Here is a 15079-nt window from a genome sequence, read left to right as displayed (position 1 = left end):
TTTTTCTTAGCTAGAAGAGAGACCTGAAAATAGTTTTGTTTAGATAATGGAGTTTAATAAAAATCATATCATAAAACACTTGTGTAAGTATTCTGGGAAACTGAAAAGATTAATTTAAAATCCTTTAAAAATAAATAAATTAAATAAATAAAACCCTTTAAATGATTGCTATGCTCAGTTTCAATTTGTTAAGTAATTAAAACCATAATTTACTTATAAAGATTTTTTGTATGTTATTGAGGAAATAAATCACTGCTAGTCCCCCAATACTAGTGATGTAATGTTACACATGATTATGACTTTGTAAAAAGTCCAAAGACAAATAAGTGAACTTTCACAATAGATTAAATTGGTGTCAAAAGAAAAAAAGAACAGAAAATTTAGCTTTTATAGTTATTATAACCTAACTTCATGAGATATGAGAATGTGTGAGCATTTAAATACATTCTTAAGCTGAAATATTTTTTAAAAATCTTTCAAAATAAAACATAATTAAATATTTATAACATAAACATATTCAACGTCCATGCTTATTCTGTGCAATGACAAAAATATATTTGGTTTTACATAAAAAAAATAACTTCTAGTAATCTTCCAAAATTGTAATCTTGTTTGCTAAGACTGTTAAAAAGGTATAATATTGTTTCTCTAGAAAAAAGTAATAGATATTTTAGCATCAATATTCCCTTACTATAAGGTGCTTTACAAATAAAATGTTTCTAAGAGCTTTTTCTAACTTGGGAATAGAGCAGGTCAATATACTGGTTTAATGATAAAAAGGTCATGAATAAAATATTTATCATTTAAAATCTAACTAGCTAAAACTAAGACATTTTTTTAAAAAGTGATCTTTTTCTCAGGAGAATAATCAATGCTTAACAAGAGATTCTGAAGGTTGCTGATGAAGAAATGTATTTACTGGACTAATTTAAATTTAAATGGTCTATTTTTTTCACCAAAACCTCATCTTGTTAGAATTTTGTAATAATAATAAAAATAATAATATAGTAATAATAATAATACTCATTAAATTTTTACTTAGTGTTGGGCAAAAGTTTTCGAGGTGTTAAATACATTATTATATTCACAAAAATCTTTCCAACAACCTCAGGACTTAGTTTGTGGTGGTTGTTTTCCTAATTGTCCCCATTTCAATAAAGAGACATCTCAACCTTAGAGAAAAGTTAAATGACTCAACCAAGGATATATAGGAGTAAGTGATGGAACCAGGATTTTCTGACACCAGATCCAGTACATTTAAATTCAAAGCAAGAGTCTTCACATTTTAAAAAGGTAAATGGGGATTTATATATTGGACCAGATATATCATAACTGAGTTGTGGGATTTATTGTCTAGAACTATGTCTGCATGTGAGAGGAACCTAAATGAAATAAGAAAGAAGCGATTAAAGTTCAAATGTTGTCTCAGTCAATATATCCAGATGGGCTAAAGCTTAAATGGAGATGTATTTTTCTACTATTCTTGTCTGAGGTTTGGTTGCTGAATCATGTGAAGTACATACAAAATAATTACTTATGAACACTGTAAAACATATTTTTGCTTTACATATAATCAAAGATATTTCATAGCTGAGTTGTCTTCATTATATTGTAATAGTATATTCAGATGAGAATCATTTATATTTGAAAAAGGATAATGGAAGAATATGCATAAAATGATTTCTTAAATCACTAAAAGAAATCCTGGTGTGCTTGATATATTACTTTTATAGCAGGAGACACTATATTTTTTTAATTGTGCATATAGATACATCTTTGAAAATTATTAAATAATACTTAGAATCTCATTGTCCATTTGTATATTGGAACTTTGCATAAAAAAAAGACACTAAATATCCATGGCTGAAAAATATTTTTGTTTCTCTAGTCTTCCCTTAAAATGGGTTCATGTGATAACAGTTCTGTGGAAGCTAATAATTTCTCTGGATATGAACTAGGCAATTTTTCTACACTAAAACCATCTAAATAGCATGTTAAACTTTGATAGGGGAAGGAGATTCTGAAAATGGCATGAAAATGTTTTTTCCTCCACCACTGTCATGTGTTTATCACCTGTTTCTCATTATCAGAAATAAAATAATTATAATCAAAATCACACTTTTTTTGGGCATGTGAGTTCCAAGTATTTTGATTCAGTGCTTAAAGAATTCTTATGTGCAACATCATGGGGACACTGTAGAATATGTGTATTCTAGCACACGTGAAGAACAAAGTTACCTGGGTAAGTGACAGGCACCATGTAACAAATAGAATGATTTTTATTAATCTATCTGCAAGCTATTAGAGTGTTAAGAAATATAAATAACATGTATTTCCTGGAAAAAATAAAATAAGTTTAGACATTAGACTCAGAAAAATAAACTAGGATTCAGACAGGTGTGACATATTCAAGACTGGCCTGTTAGTGGAAGATTCAACATAAGGACAGTTATATCATTTCCTTTGGGTCACAGTTTCTCCAGTCATGATTAAAATATATTGGACCTAACTTTAAAAATATGACTTACAAAATCTTTGTTTTACATATACATTTTTTTCAGAAGTGGTTTTCTCAAAACTCAAATTTGCATCTCTCCCTGTATCTGTCACTTGCATTGCACACCACTCACAGACTGACCATGTGATTATGATGCTGAATGAAAATTATATTTTACGATTAAAAATGATACTTGTAATTTTATAATGTTACATAAGCAAATTTTGACATGATCATGTTGATCATTTTGAACAATTCTATAAAATTGTCATATAATTCCTTTTTCCCTCTAGATAACACAGTATCACCAGTTTAATCCTGTGTTTTTCCATTGTGTTCACTTTCCTATCTACATTGTTATAGTTGTGTAATCTACCCTCATATTCGACTACAGGCATATAATGTTTGATTCATTTTTGCTGTACTAGCCACTCTTGCCATTTTTACTTTGTCAGTCAGCCTATTCCACCCTGTTCTCCATCACCTCTTTCATGAATTCCATGACTTTTGGAATTTCCTGCAACCATATGTCACAGAAAAGTGGCTCCCATCTTCCCCTATCTTTTCACAATATGACTTCAGAAAGGTAATAATTACCACAACTCTGTTAAAGTTTGCTTCTAGTCTAATATGATTTGATAAAATATTAACTGGAAAAATACAAGTAAACCATTTATTCTGAAATGATGATTTTTAAAATATTTCTAGGCAGATATTTTAAAGAGCATTCTCTGTCAAAGTAAAGTGCTCCAGCATCATTTGCAAGCCCAAGTCTTAAAACTGAAATGATTCCATATAGAGCATTTATTTAACACTTCTCTTACAGGAGTTTCAACTATATTTTTTCTTTTAACAAAGTGATGATCTATTAATGGCTCTGACTTTCTGGTAGAGTATAGTTAGGGTTATGATAAAATATTAATTATCTTCCCCAAAGGTAATCAAGAAGTATATTGGAAAGAAGAGTTACTTAGGGTGTTTTTTTAAAGAAAGTTTGTAAGAAATATTTCAAATCTTTAACATGTCAGTTGCTTAAAACATTGTTTGAAAACCAGACAATAGCTCCCAGCAATCATGAAATTGACGTATGCTAATGAAGATATTTTTTTCCTGTCTCTTAAGTTGAATATTTCTCGGATAAGATGATTTCTTTTATTAAAATAACTGTATAAACTTTTTTAATTTGGAGTTTAATAAAATTATTTTCTTTTATTTTTAAGACACACTTTTTAATGGTCTTGGGCTTGGAGCAGTCATTGGTCTGGGAGTCGCTGCACTCTTGCTAATTCTTGTGGTAACGGACGTCAGCTGCTTCTTTATTCGACAATGTGGGTTATTGATGTGCATCACCAGGAGAATGTGTGGGAAGAAAAGTGGCTCCAGTGGTAAAAGTAAAGAACTTGAAGAAGGAAAAGCTGCATACCTGTGAGTATCAGACATCCGCATCAAAGTAATGATAGACGCTGCATATCACTACAAAGAGCTCAAAATTTAAGTTTTCCTCATGCAAAACTTAGAGTGAAATGCAAAGAGCTTTCCATATTAACATCATCTTCAAAAGTTCTCTCATGTTCCTAACCAGACAACCCACACTACTCCAGGCAACTCTCCCTACCCCAGGCAACTAATAATCTATTTTTTTAAATCATAGATAAATTTTAGCTCTTATAAAGCTTGATATAGTTTCATACAATGTGTATTTTTTGTGTGTCTGCCTTCTTTCACTCAGCATAATGTTTTAGAATTCATTCATGGCGTTCTGTATGTCAGCAATTAATTTCATTTTATTGTTGAGCCATTTCTATTCATTTTTGATACATACATTTAAGCATGTACGGTCTCATACATTAATTTCTAGGCTTAGGGATATAGGAGAATCCATTTTGCATGGCCACATTGTTTTTTTGTTTGTTTGTTTTTAGATTGTTTTTTGTTTTGTTTTGTTTCTCCAAAGCCCATTTCAATATTTCTAGGCAATTTGTCTATGACCATTTTTCATGGGTATTCTGTAAGGAATATTTTCACTTCATGGGATAATAAATTAGATAGTATAAATTTTCAATTAAAAAGTTACATTAAATATTACAATCAAAATGTCACCTGCTTACTTGTTGGACACAGCACATAGCAAAGAACAAACAGAAATTAGGCTCTATTTCATACTTGAAAGAGATATTAATGTATGACATAGTAAATGTAGTGGAAACAATTCACTATTCAATATCTCTTGCTTTCCTCATAGAAGCATATTGTACTTCCTAATAACTTGCTGTACTTTGAAATTGTCTTGTTAACTAAATAAACATATCACCAAATTTAGTTTTAGTTACTTTTTCACATATCAAGAAAACAATGTACTATATAACATAATTATACATATATACATATGATATATATATGCACACATTGACTCAAAATTGAATTTTATATATCTTCATTGTTGCTTTACTATTAACTAAATGGAATAAATACTAGGTAACGAGCACTTCTCTACAATCTAGGGATAAAGTGGTGAACAAAACAAACAAGAACTTTGTTCACATGGAATTCATGTTTCAATGTAGGAAGACAGATAATCAACACTAAAATTGAAAATGTCTGGTAGTGATAAGCACTAAGAAAAATGAAAAACAGAATGACAATTGTTACTAGAGGTTGGTTCATTAAAGACCTCTCCAGGGAGGTGAAACTTAGGCTGAAGAGTGGGTGATAAAGAGCCAGAAATATAATGATCAAGGGGAGGAACGTTCTAAGCAATGTAACAATAAATACAAAAGCCATTAAGTCAAGAATGAGCTTGTTACTTAAAGGCCAAATGGATCTGAGTGGAATGAGGCAGGGAAAGAGAGTGGTACCAATCAGGTGGGAGAATTATCTGAGTAAAAATGTATTAAATCTTCTTGGTCAAAGTAAGGAAATATTTTCAAAATAGAAAGCAACTGAAATTTTTTTTTAACGGTTTATTTAGCTACTTGTGAAGAAGGATTACTGGAGGGTTGGTAGGTGAAAAGGAAAGATTTGAAATCAGGGAGACTGGGTAGGAGAATCTTGAAATATTCCAGGTAGAAAATGATGGTCTTCTGTACCAAGCCAGTAGTATTATAGGCATATAAAAGTGTATAGCACCCAAATATAGATGTGGTAGAGTCAAGTACTGCTGACTGATTCAACTTTGGGGTGAAAGAAAGAGAAAAATCCAAAAGGACCTTCACTTTTTTGTCTTAATTAATTACAGAGGTGTTGAAGACCATATGCAAAAAATGAGGTACATCTAAGTTCTGCTGTTTGTTTTTGTTTGACTTTATTAATTGGTAATTTATCCACCAACACTTTTGTTTGTAATTCCTGCCAAGTTTAATTAACCTTAAAGATTTGGAAAGATGAAAACACATGGTTCATTCCATGTTTTTTGTCCATCATAAGTTTTTAAATCACAGTTTCCTCTGCTTTTGGAAAAAAGTTTTCAACTCTTTTGCAAAAATTCATTATTCAAATTGGAAAAACATTATGTAAAACCTCAATGAATAATAGGACATAATTGATTTGATTAATTGGATATATACTAGTTTCTAAATATGACCCCAAGCATTCTAAGACTAGTCCCTTCATGTTATCACAAGTTATAAGACTGTGTAGATTTCTTACAAAACACATTAACTAAAGACTTAGAGCATTCTTATTTAAAGAACATTATATTGCAGAAAAAAAGAGAAATTAAAGTCAATGGCATACAGGATAGCATTGTGTAAAGTCCTAGAATATTCCATTATTCGGCTTTCAATATAAATTAACATTTATCTTGAATTCTCATAGTTTATGTTATAAAATGGTTAAAGATTATTATTTTACCAAACTTTATGTATACTCTTATTTACCCAAGCATTAATTTACAATAACAAATATTTATTGAACACCTAGATAAGCACTATCTAGATAGATAAGCACTATCTAAGCTCCAGAGATACAACTGTGAGTAAGCAAACTAGTCCCTACCATCAACTAGTTACTGTGATGTGAAACACATTTAGATTAAAAAACAATCAAATGGATAAATAAATAAGAAACTTCTGTTGTAAATATTACTTTTCAAAAAAGAATGAATGTACTTAATCAGACTTAGCTGAGCAAGTTGTGAAAGAACTAAAATACAAAAAAGAATAGGAAGTAACTAGTCAAGTGGGTGTGTGTGTGTTTGTGTGTGTAAATGGCTTTTCAGCATGCAGAAAGAGGGATACATAGCTCTGGCCCCCTTTACTGCTACATGGGAGAAGGGAAATACCCAACTCAAGTCCACTCTAACCATCCTGTTCCACTTAAAGGGGAAAAAAAAAGAGAAAAAAAATTATGAAGTTCACAGGCCAGGGGCACAGACTCACTAAAAGGCAGAGACTGAATCATGGGAATATGGAATGCATCCTCTTTACACCATAATTTACGACCACATTGCTAAAGACCTATATTTAGCAGTTCCTTCTAGTCAGTACATCATGTCCCACTATCAAGAAAAAATTACAAGGCACACTGAAGGCAAAAATAAGTTTGAAGAGATGGAGCAAGCATCAGAACCAGATTCGATATGGCAGGGATGTTGGAATCATCAGACTAAGAATTTTTTTTCTTTTTATGGTAAGAACTCTGATAGATAAAGTAGACAGCATAGAATAAGGGATGGAAAATGTAAGCAGAGGTGGAAATTCTAAGAAAGAATCTAAAAGAAATGCTAGAGATCAAAAACACCATAATGAAATGAAAAATCCCTTTGACCAGCTTATTAGCAAGACTAGACATGGCTGTGAAAAGGATCTTGAGAATATCTTAACAGAAAATGTCAAAACTAAAAAGCAAACAACAACAACAAAAAAAAGACTGAAAAAAAAGAAAACAGAATATCTAATACTGTAGGACAACTACAAAAGGCTAAACATATGCACAATAGGAATATCAGAAGGAGAAAGAAAGAAAGAAGGAAAGAAAGAAAGAAAGAAAGAAAGAAAGAAAGAAAGAAAGAAAGAAAGAAAGAAAGAAAGGAAGGAAGGAAGGAAGAAAGAAAGAAAGAAAGGAACAGGAGAAATATTTGAAACAATAATAACTGATAACATCCCTAAATTAATATCAAGCATGAAACCACAGATCCAGGAAGTTCAGAAGACACCAAGAAGGATAAAAATCAAAATAAAACAAACAAAAAAACTACACCTAAGCATATAATTTTCAAACTACAGAAATTCAAAAATAAAAAAAATTAGGCTTCCCTGGTGGCGCAGTGGTTGAGAGTCCGCCTGCTGATGCAGGGGACACGGGTTCGTGCCCCGGTCCGGGAAGATCCCACATGCCACGGAGCGGCTGCGCCCGTCAGCCATGGTGGCTGAGCCTGTGCATCCAGAGCTTGTGCTCCGCAATGGGAGAGGTCACAACAGTGAGAGGTCCGCGTACCACACACAAAAAAATAATAAAATAATAAATAAATAAAAATAATAATAATAAAAAATAAAAACATTATGAAAAAGCTAGAGAAGCAAAGGTAAGAATTACATCTGACTTCACACACCACACAAACATACACCTCCCCTCACACATACACACATTGATTTTTTTTTTTTTTTTTTTTTGCGGTTCATGGGCCTCTCACTGTTGTGGCCTCTCCTGTTGCAGAGCACAGGCTCCGGACGCACAGGCTCAGCAGCCATGGCTCATGGGCCCAGCTGCTCCGCGGCATGTGGGATCTTCCCAGACTGGGGCACGAACCCGTGTCCCCTCCATCGGCAGGCGGACTCTCAACCACTGCACCACCAGGGAAGCCCAGACTAATTTTTATATGTACATATGTTTATATGTATGTGTGTGTGTGCAATTTTTCTTACATAACAATGCAGCTTCAAAATGTCCCATTTCAGTACATGAATTTCTGACTCTTTTAAAATAAATAAGTAGTATTCCATAATATTATACATCATAGTATATTTATCCACTTCTCTATTGTTACAATTTAGATAAGGCTTTTAATATCTTTATAATATTAAAGTATATTATGCTGTTTTGAACTTCGTTTTTACATCAATCCTGTTGTAAATGTAGATGAAGCTCCTACATATAGAATAGAAGATCAAAACTGAAAAATACTGGCAAATTGCTCACAAAAGCCAGTACCAATTCACCTCACAAATAATCATAGAATATGTATTTCCCAATTCACATCCCAAATAATCACAGAACATATATTTCCTACAGTGCTTCTCAAACACTGCCTATTATCAGTTTATATTTCAATCTAATAAGTGAAAAATATCATTTAAAATTTGCATTTTTCTAATCAGGGATGAGTCTGAGCTTATTTGTTTTATGATTTTCTTTTGGTCATTTTATTCTTCTTGGAATTTCCTGTTCATATTCTTTACACATTTTCATAGAGTTGTTTGACTTTTCTCTCACTTGTTGATTATATAATGTGACCCTTAATCATTTGATGTTGCATTTGTTGTAAATAGTTTCCCCAATCTATCCCAAAGTTTGGATTATGCTAGTGATGCCATTATTTATATGAACTTTACATTTTCATTTAAGAATTGATCAACTGTATAAAATATTATTTCTCAGTTTGCATCAAGATATTTTCATTTTGCTCTTATTTAATTTGTTCAAGTTGCAAGTTTTAGTAGTATGTTTCCTAACATAAATCCTCCTTGCCCTCCTAGGATGATGATGACAGTTAACAATGATTGAGTACTGCATGTATGTCAGGCACTAGTCTAAGGACATGGCAGAAATTAATTTGGTATCTTTATCTTCTCTGTTTTACTAACCAAGCCAGATATGTTTATGCAGTGAGTTGGGAGATCCAGCCAGGTTGGTTCTAGGACACATCCTCTTAACTGCTCTGCTACACTTGTCATCATTTTCTGCTTAATAATCAGTTCCAGAAATCTGGCCAGAATTTCTGTGTTTACCAGTTTATAAATTGCAAAATTTTCTATAAATTTTGGCATATATTTTATGCCAATTTGAACAAAATATTTTTTTGTCACTCTTTATAATTCCATATTGGTAATTATTCTGATATCACTAGGATAATAATTAAGTGTAATTTATACAGAATAGGAATTAGACTCATGTAGGTTATATGTGTGCTTCAGATAGTATTTATTGTAATAGGAAATGTTGGAAACAAGCTAAATGTTTGTCAGTTAAAGACTGTTCAAATACATTGTTGTGAATATATACAATGGGAAAGTATGCACCATGAAAAAGATTAAGGCAGTTCTAAATGCTCTTTTATGGCTTCCAGCTAATACCTAGTATAAATTGAAAAAGAAAATTACACACAGTTAGTATGTTATTCTTTGTTTAAAAATAATTCACTTTCACACATACATGCTGGCATGTGCCTACAGTATCTCTTGGAAACAAGGTAAAAATATGCAACAGTAATTGTCTCTCTGATAGATTAACTAAATATCCTACAGTCAGTGGTAGGGAGAGTCACTTTTCCCTCTCTACCCTTTTGTATTATTCTGTACTGTATGCTAACAAGCTAAAAATCAAAAAAGATCATTAAAACCAAAAATAAAGATTTTAGGACAACTCACCATTTTCTCATGTTACACCTTCATTTCTTTTAGATAATGTTTATCATTTCTAGTTTAAAATTCTTTGCTTATCTGTTTACTTTTGGTAAGAATGTATACAATTAAAATCCAAATTCACTATCTTTTCTATCTTTTCTTTACATTCTGTTTCATTTCATCACAGATCTGTACCTGTTATTAAAATAATTAAAAATAAAATCTGTTTTTGAATCATTTTTCTGCTCATCTTGATGATTTTTTGAATCATCAATAGCCATGTTTTTCAAACAGTATCATCCTCTATGTCATCAAGAGCATTACTATCATGAATAATTTTTTGAAAGAATCAATTGAAGAATAAAAACAACAGCAAACAACCAAGAAAAAAAAAAAAAACAACTAAAATCTAATGATGAAGTGTTTCTTCATCATCTCTACTATTATATAGATCTTGCTTCCTTGGAGCCCCAAAACAGGGGATGTTGTTAAACATGTTTGAACCACCAGCTCCAGCAGACATTTGAATTTTAAAGGTGTAAAAAGAGTGCTTCACTGTTGACTTCTAGATTTTCTTCAAAATTTTGTGTGTTTATGTGAGGTACCTACATACTCAAACAAAAGCAACAACATCACACCTGCCACCTGATCAAAGTGTTTTATTAGCCTTAATATTTTTCTTTTTCAGGTCTCAGCATTTGTGAGGTCTGTTAAATATTTGAGCCATTGTTGGGTTTTTGTTGTTTGAATTCTTTTAAATATAATCCTAGTTTACTTGATTTTAGAGAACTAATCATCATCATATGATGATGAAACCACTACAGTATCAAATAGGGTACACTCACTGCCCTAATATGACCAGTGCTTCACCATTACATCCTGCCCTCACTCCCTCATCCTGAACCCCTGACAACCACTGATCTTTTTATTGTCTCTATAGTTGTTGTTTTTTTTTTTTTCCAGAATGTCATTTAGTTGGAATTACACTGTATGTAATCTTTTCAGACTGGCTTATTTAACTTAGCAGTATGCATTTAAAGTTCTTCTATGTCTTTCTTTGGCTTGATAGTTCACTTCTCTTTATTGCTGAGTAATATTCAACTGTATGGATGTACTACAGCTTGTTTATCCATTTACCTGTCGAAAGACATATCAGTTTGTTCCAATTTTTGGCAATTATGAATAGAACTTCTGTACAGATTCATGCACAGATTTTTTTGTGGTTATAAGTTTTCAACTCATTTGGATAAATACATAGGGCACAATTGTGGGATTTTATGGTAAGACTATATTCCTGGGTAGTTGAAAACACCCATCCCTTCCTAATTTTATTTCGTGTGCCATATTTGAAATCTGTATGATGAGTACATCATTCTCAACCATTATATCTCACTTCATTCTTTATCATCAGCAAATGGCTTCCTTGTTTTTCTTTCATTTACTTTTTTGTGCTACAAAACCTTGCAGTAAAATTTCTACTCACAATTATGATAAATTACACTTAATTTCAGATTTTAGACATCTAATAAAATGACATGGATAAGAAATTATAAGTGAAAATAATCATGCATATATGTTACAATATTGTTCTTTTTAAACTATTTTCTTGAAAACATGAATATATTAAATATGTCAATGGTTGCATTATAGTTAAAATCATATAAATTCAGAGACATTTGAAACTAAAATTATCTTATATATAAATTTTAACTTCCAAATTTTGATATAGAAGCAATGTTATTTTTCAAATAAAACATGTTTTTATTTGATGTTATTTTTAAAATAAAAAATATATATTTTAATGTGTATGGCTAATTAAGGGGAAGAAGCTACTTCATGTTATAACTTTTATTTAATGAAATAATTTTCATTTATATTCCAAAAGAAACTGCATAATCAAATTGAAAATTTGAACTACTTTTGTGAAATATTTTACACAATTTTGAAGAGGAAAAGAATTCTAGACAAAATGGAATTTCTTCTTTCTATTTTTTCTGAACAATATATGGCTAGATGAATTTAAAAGGAAAAAAAAAGTCCTAGTGGTATTATTCTGACCAAGCTGGATCAGAATCCATGGGTGGTGGGATTTTGTAGAGATTTTAACCATGTTCCATAATGCATCCTTTTTTACATTTCATAGGTAAGTTTTTTTTTTTTCTTTATTTTTCTAGGAAAGATGGATCAAAAGAACCAATAGTGGAGATGAGAACAGAGGATGAAAGAATTACTAACCATGAAGATGGGAGCCCAGTAAATGAGCCAAATGAAACCACACCACTCACAGAACCTGAGTATGTAGCTTGAAATGCTTAATTATTCTTGGATTAGTATTTGTAAAGTAATGAACACATTATCATTTGTAGCATATATTGACAAATAACATCATTTTAAAAACAATGTTGTTTCTTCTTCAATGAAAGTACATGTGGATATCTAAAATCCATTTTCTATTGAGATACTTCACATGAAGATTTTCTATCATCAGAGAAAAATCTCCTGTTCACACATATACACATAAGTTTATGCAAAAATATTAAAATGATGCAAGCATGTCAAAAAGTTGGATTTTCCTACACTATCTTATTCTTTAAGAAAGTAGGGCTTCCCTGGTGACACAGTGGTTGAGAGTCCGCCTGCCGATGCAGGGGACACGGGTTCGTGCCCCGGTCTGGGAAGATCCCACATGCCACGGAGCGGCTGGGCCCGTGAGCCATGGCCGCTGAGCCTGCATGTCCGGAGCCTGTACTCCTCAATGGGAGAGGCCACAACAGTGAGAGGCCTGCATACTGCAAAAAAAAAAAAAAAAGAAAGTGATACTTGCAAAATGTGATTGATCTTTATTGAAATAAAAATGTGTCAGAAAATTAGTTATTGCTTTGAATATGAATATGACAGTCTAAAATAGAAATAGGGTGAAATAAACACATCTATACACTTCCCTTTGGAAATCAGAAATCTTTTCAATGAAGCAAAATATTACACAGCAAAGCAAATTCCTATCTATTAATTAACACTGACTATGATATAATGGTGTGTATGAAGACTAGTTAAGAAAATGCCCTTACATAGAATGGGCTGTATTTTTAAACCAAACCAAACTAAACCAAACCAAACCAAAACAAGATGATTTAATAACTACTCTGGTTCTCAATTGAAGAAAAGAAATACTCAACATAAAAATAATAGCATTAACAGCAATCTTTAAAAATACAATATAACATAAATATAAATAGTGAATAAATATATATGCAAAAATACACCATTCCATAATTAGTTGAAAACACTGGTTAATTACAAATTTAATACATAGTTTTGTGAGTAAGAGATATATTAAGCATTATGCTCACCTCCCATTCAAGCTCTAAATTTCTGTATATTTTGCTGCTAGAAATAACCCATTGTTTTTATAATCCTTTATTATCAATGTTTTCAGTATTTGGGAATGGGAGAAAATAACTCTGAATGCACTACTTATAATAAACATAAAAGAGAGCCTGCCCTAGTAGGTACAAAGTAGATGTTACTTCACTCCAGCAATGAAATAACTTACTTTCGATTGGTTAGTTTTCGCATAATAGCTTTGAATTTCAGAAGACATGGCTTTCTCTTCTCATTCAGAAACATAAAAGAAATTACAAATAAATCCCAGAGGAACTAGCATAGTAGCATTCACTACTCCATAAAATGGTGAGGCTGAAGTCACAGAGGTGAGTTAGAATTCTATTTGTAACTTAATTTTTTTGATGTGAAAAAATTTTGTCAAAGGAGGAAATACTGCCTTCAAAGCCATATGCACTAGATGTAATAATAAAGCATTGATTTTAGGCTGGTAGAAAAAACTCTAAATCTTGATATATTGTCATCATAGTATGATTTGTAAAGCTGTCTTAATATTAAGAAACAAAGATTGTTATTGCTTTATAGGTTAAAATTGGGAAATCTCAAAAAATGCTATAAATATTACAAAAATATTAAGAAAAAATAATAGTGAAAAGAGACCAAAGAAACATATATAATAAATATAAAAAAGTGGAAAAGTCCTGAAATATATCTATTTGTATTAAGTTCCAAAAAAATATCACTAATTCACTCAGCTTTTGAATTTTATGTAGCAGATATGGCAGCATTTGTTGATTGTTTTTACTTGAAAAACCGGAGTACTAGTAAATCAGCTAGTTAACATATAAAATTATTTTGGCTTTTTCATACTCCAAAACACTTTATTATATTTTTAATACACCAGAGGGTTATTAAACCAAAGCCACCCTATAATGAACAATTTGGTGCATCCAAATCTGCAAATATCTTGTTTCATTAATTATTATTCATTACATCACATTTTTACAGTAGACAATATTGTATTATTATCTTTTAGATTATATTTCTGTCAATTTGATATTTAACAAATCTGATTTTTTTCATTCTAATAATCATATTCTATTTTCTTCTACAAAACAATAACTTAAATGTTAAGAGATACCACTTAAAGTGCCTTAGCCAATTGTTTATTATTTTTCTATTCTATTCCAGAAAATTGCCTTTAAAAGAAGAAAATGGGAAAGAAGTCCTAAATCCAGAAACTATAGAAATTAAGGTTTCTAATGACATCATTCAATCAAAAGAAGACGACAGCAAAGCATAACACCAAGATCACAGAGTCTTTAACAATGAATGCTACAAAGAGCATTTAGATTGCAGTGACCCTATGACCAAAACTATTCCACTGACCTTAATTTCTTGGGAAACTTCTAGCTTGGAATAGCTTGTATACATATACATATGATCAAATACTCCTGCCCATGGTCCATTTCCTTTTGTTGTTGTGTTGTTGCTGTTGTTGTTTCTTTTGTTATGAATTTCAATATAGAGACCTGACCGGCACCAACTCTTGGGTATCAATTTGACTCTATGATTGAAGTACTGCAATTTATTATATGGATAAAGTGCTCTACTTCATAAGAACTATATTTCATAACACAACCTCTCCACAAGTAGGGGTTTAAGAAAAAACAAACAAAAC

The 15079-nt window shown here is 31.3% G+C and overlaps 1 protein-coding gene across 3 annotated transcripts in view; it reads left to right on the top strand.

The window, feature by feature from the left end:
• NCAM2 (neural cell adhesion molecule 2) overlaps nucleotides 1–14756 on the top strand; it is a gene marked incomplete at both ends in the record, with an annotated part of 482494 nt that extends 467738 nt beyond the window's left edge. For 2 of the 3 annotated variants that reach the window (XM_081234865.1, XM_081234863.1), the window contains 3 exons: nucleotides 3718–3922; nucleotides 12231–12350; nucleotides 14590–14756. In XM_081234865.1, coding sequence (XP_081090991.1) covers nucleotides 3718–3922; nucleotides 12231–12350; nucleotides 14590–14701 — 437 coding nt within the window. Of the gene's footprint in view, nucleotides 1–3717; nucleotides 3923–12230; nucleotides 12355–14548 lie in introns of all 3 variants that reach the window. The other variant, XM_081234862.1, reaches the window with a different exon arrangement.
• Between the last annotated feature and the right edge of the window lie 323 nt (nucleotides 14757–15079).

This window comes from Mesoplodon bidens (assembly GCF_964165515.1).
Source record: "Mesoplodon bidens genome assembly, chromosome: 5".
NCBI lineage: Eukaryota > Metazoa > Chordata > Mammalia > Artiodactyla > Ziphiidae > Mesoplodon > Mesoplodon bidens.
This window is presented reverse-complemented; position numbering and strand designations above follow the sequence as displayed.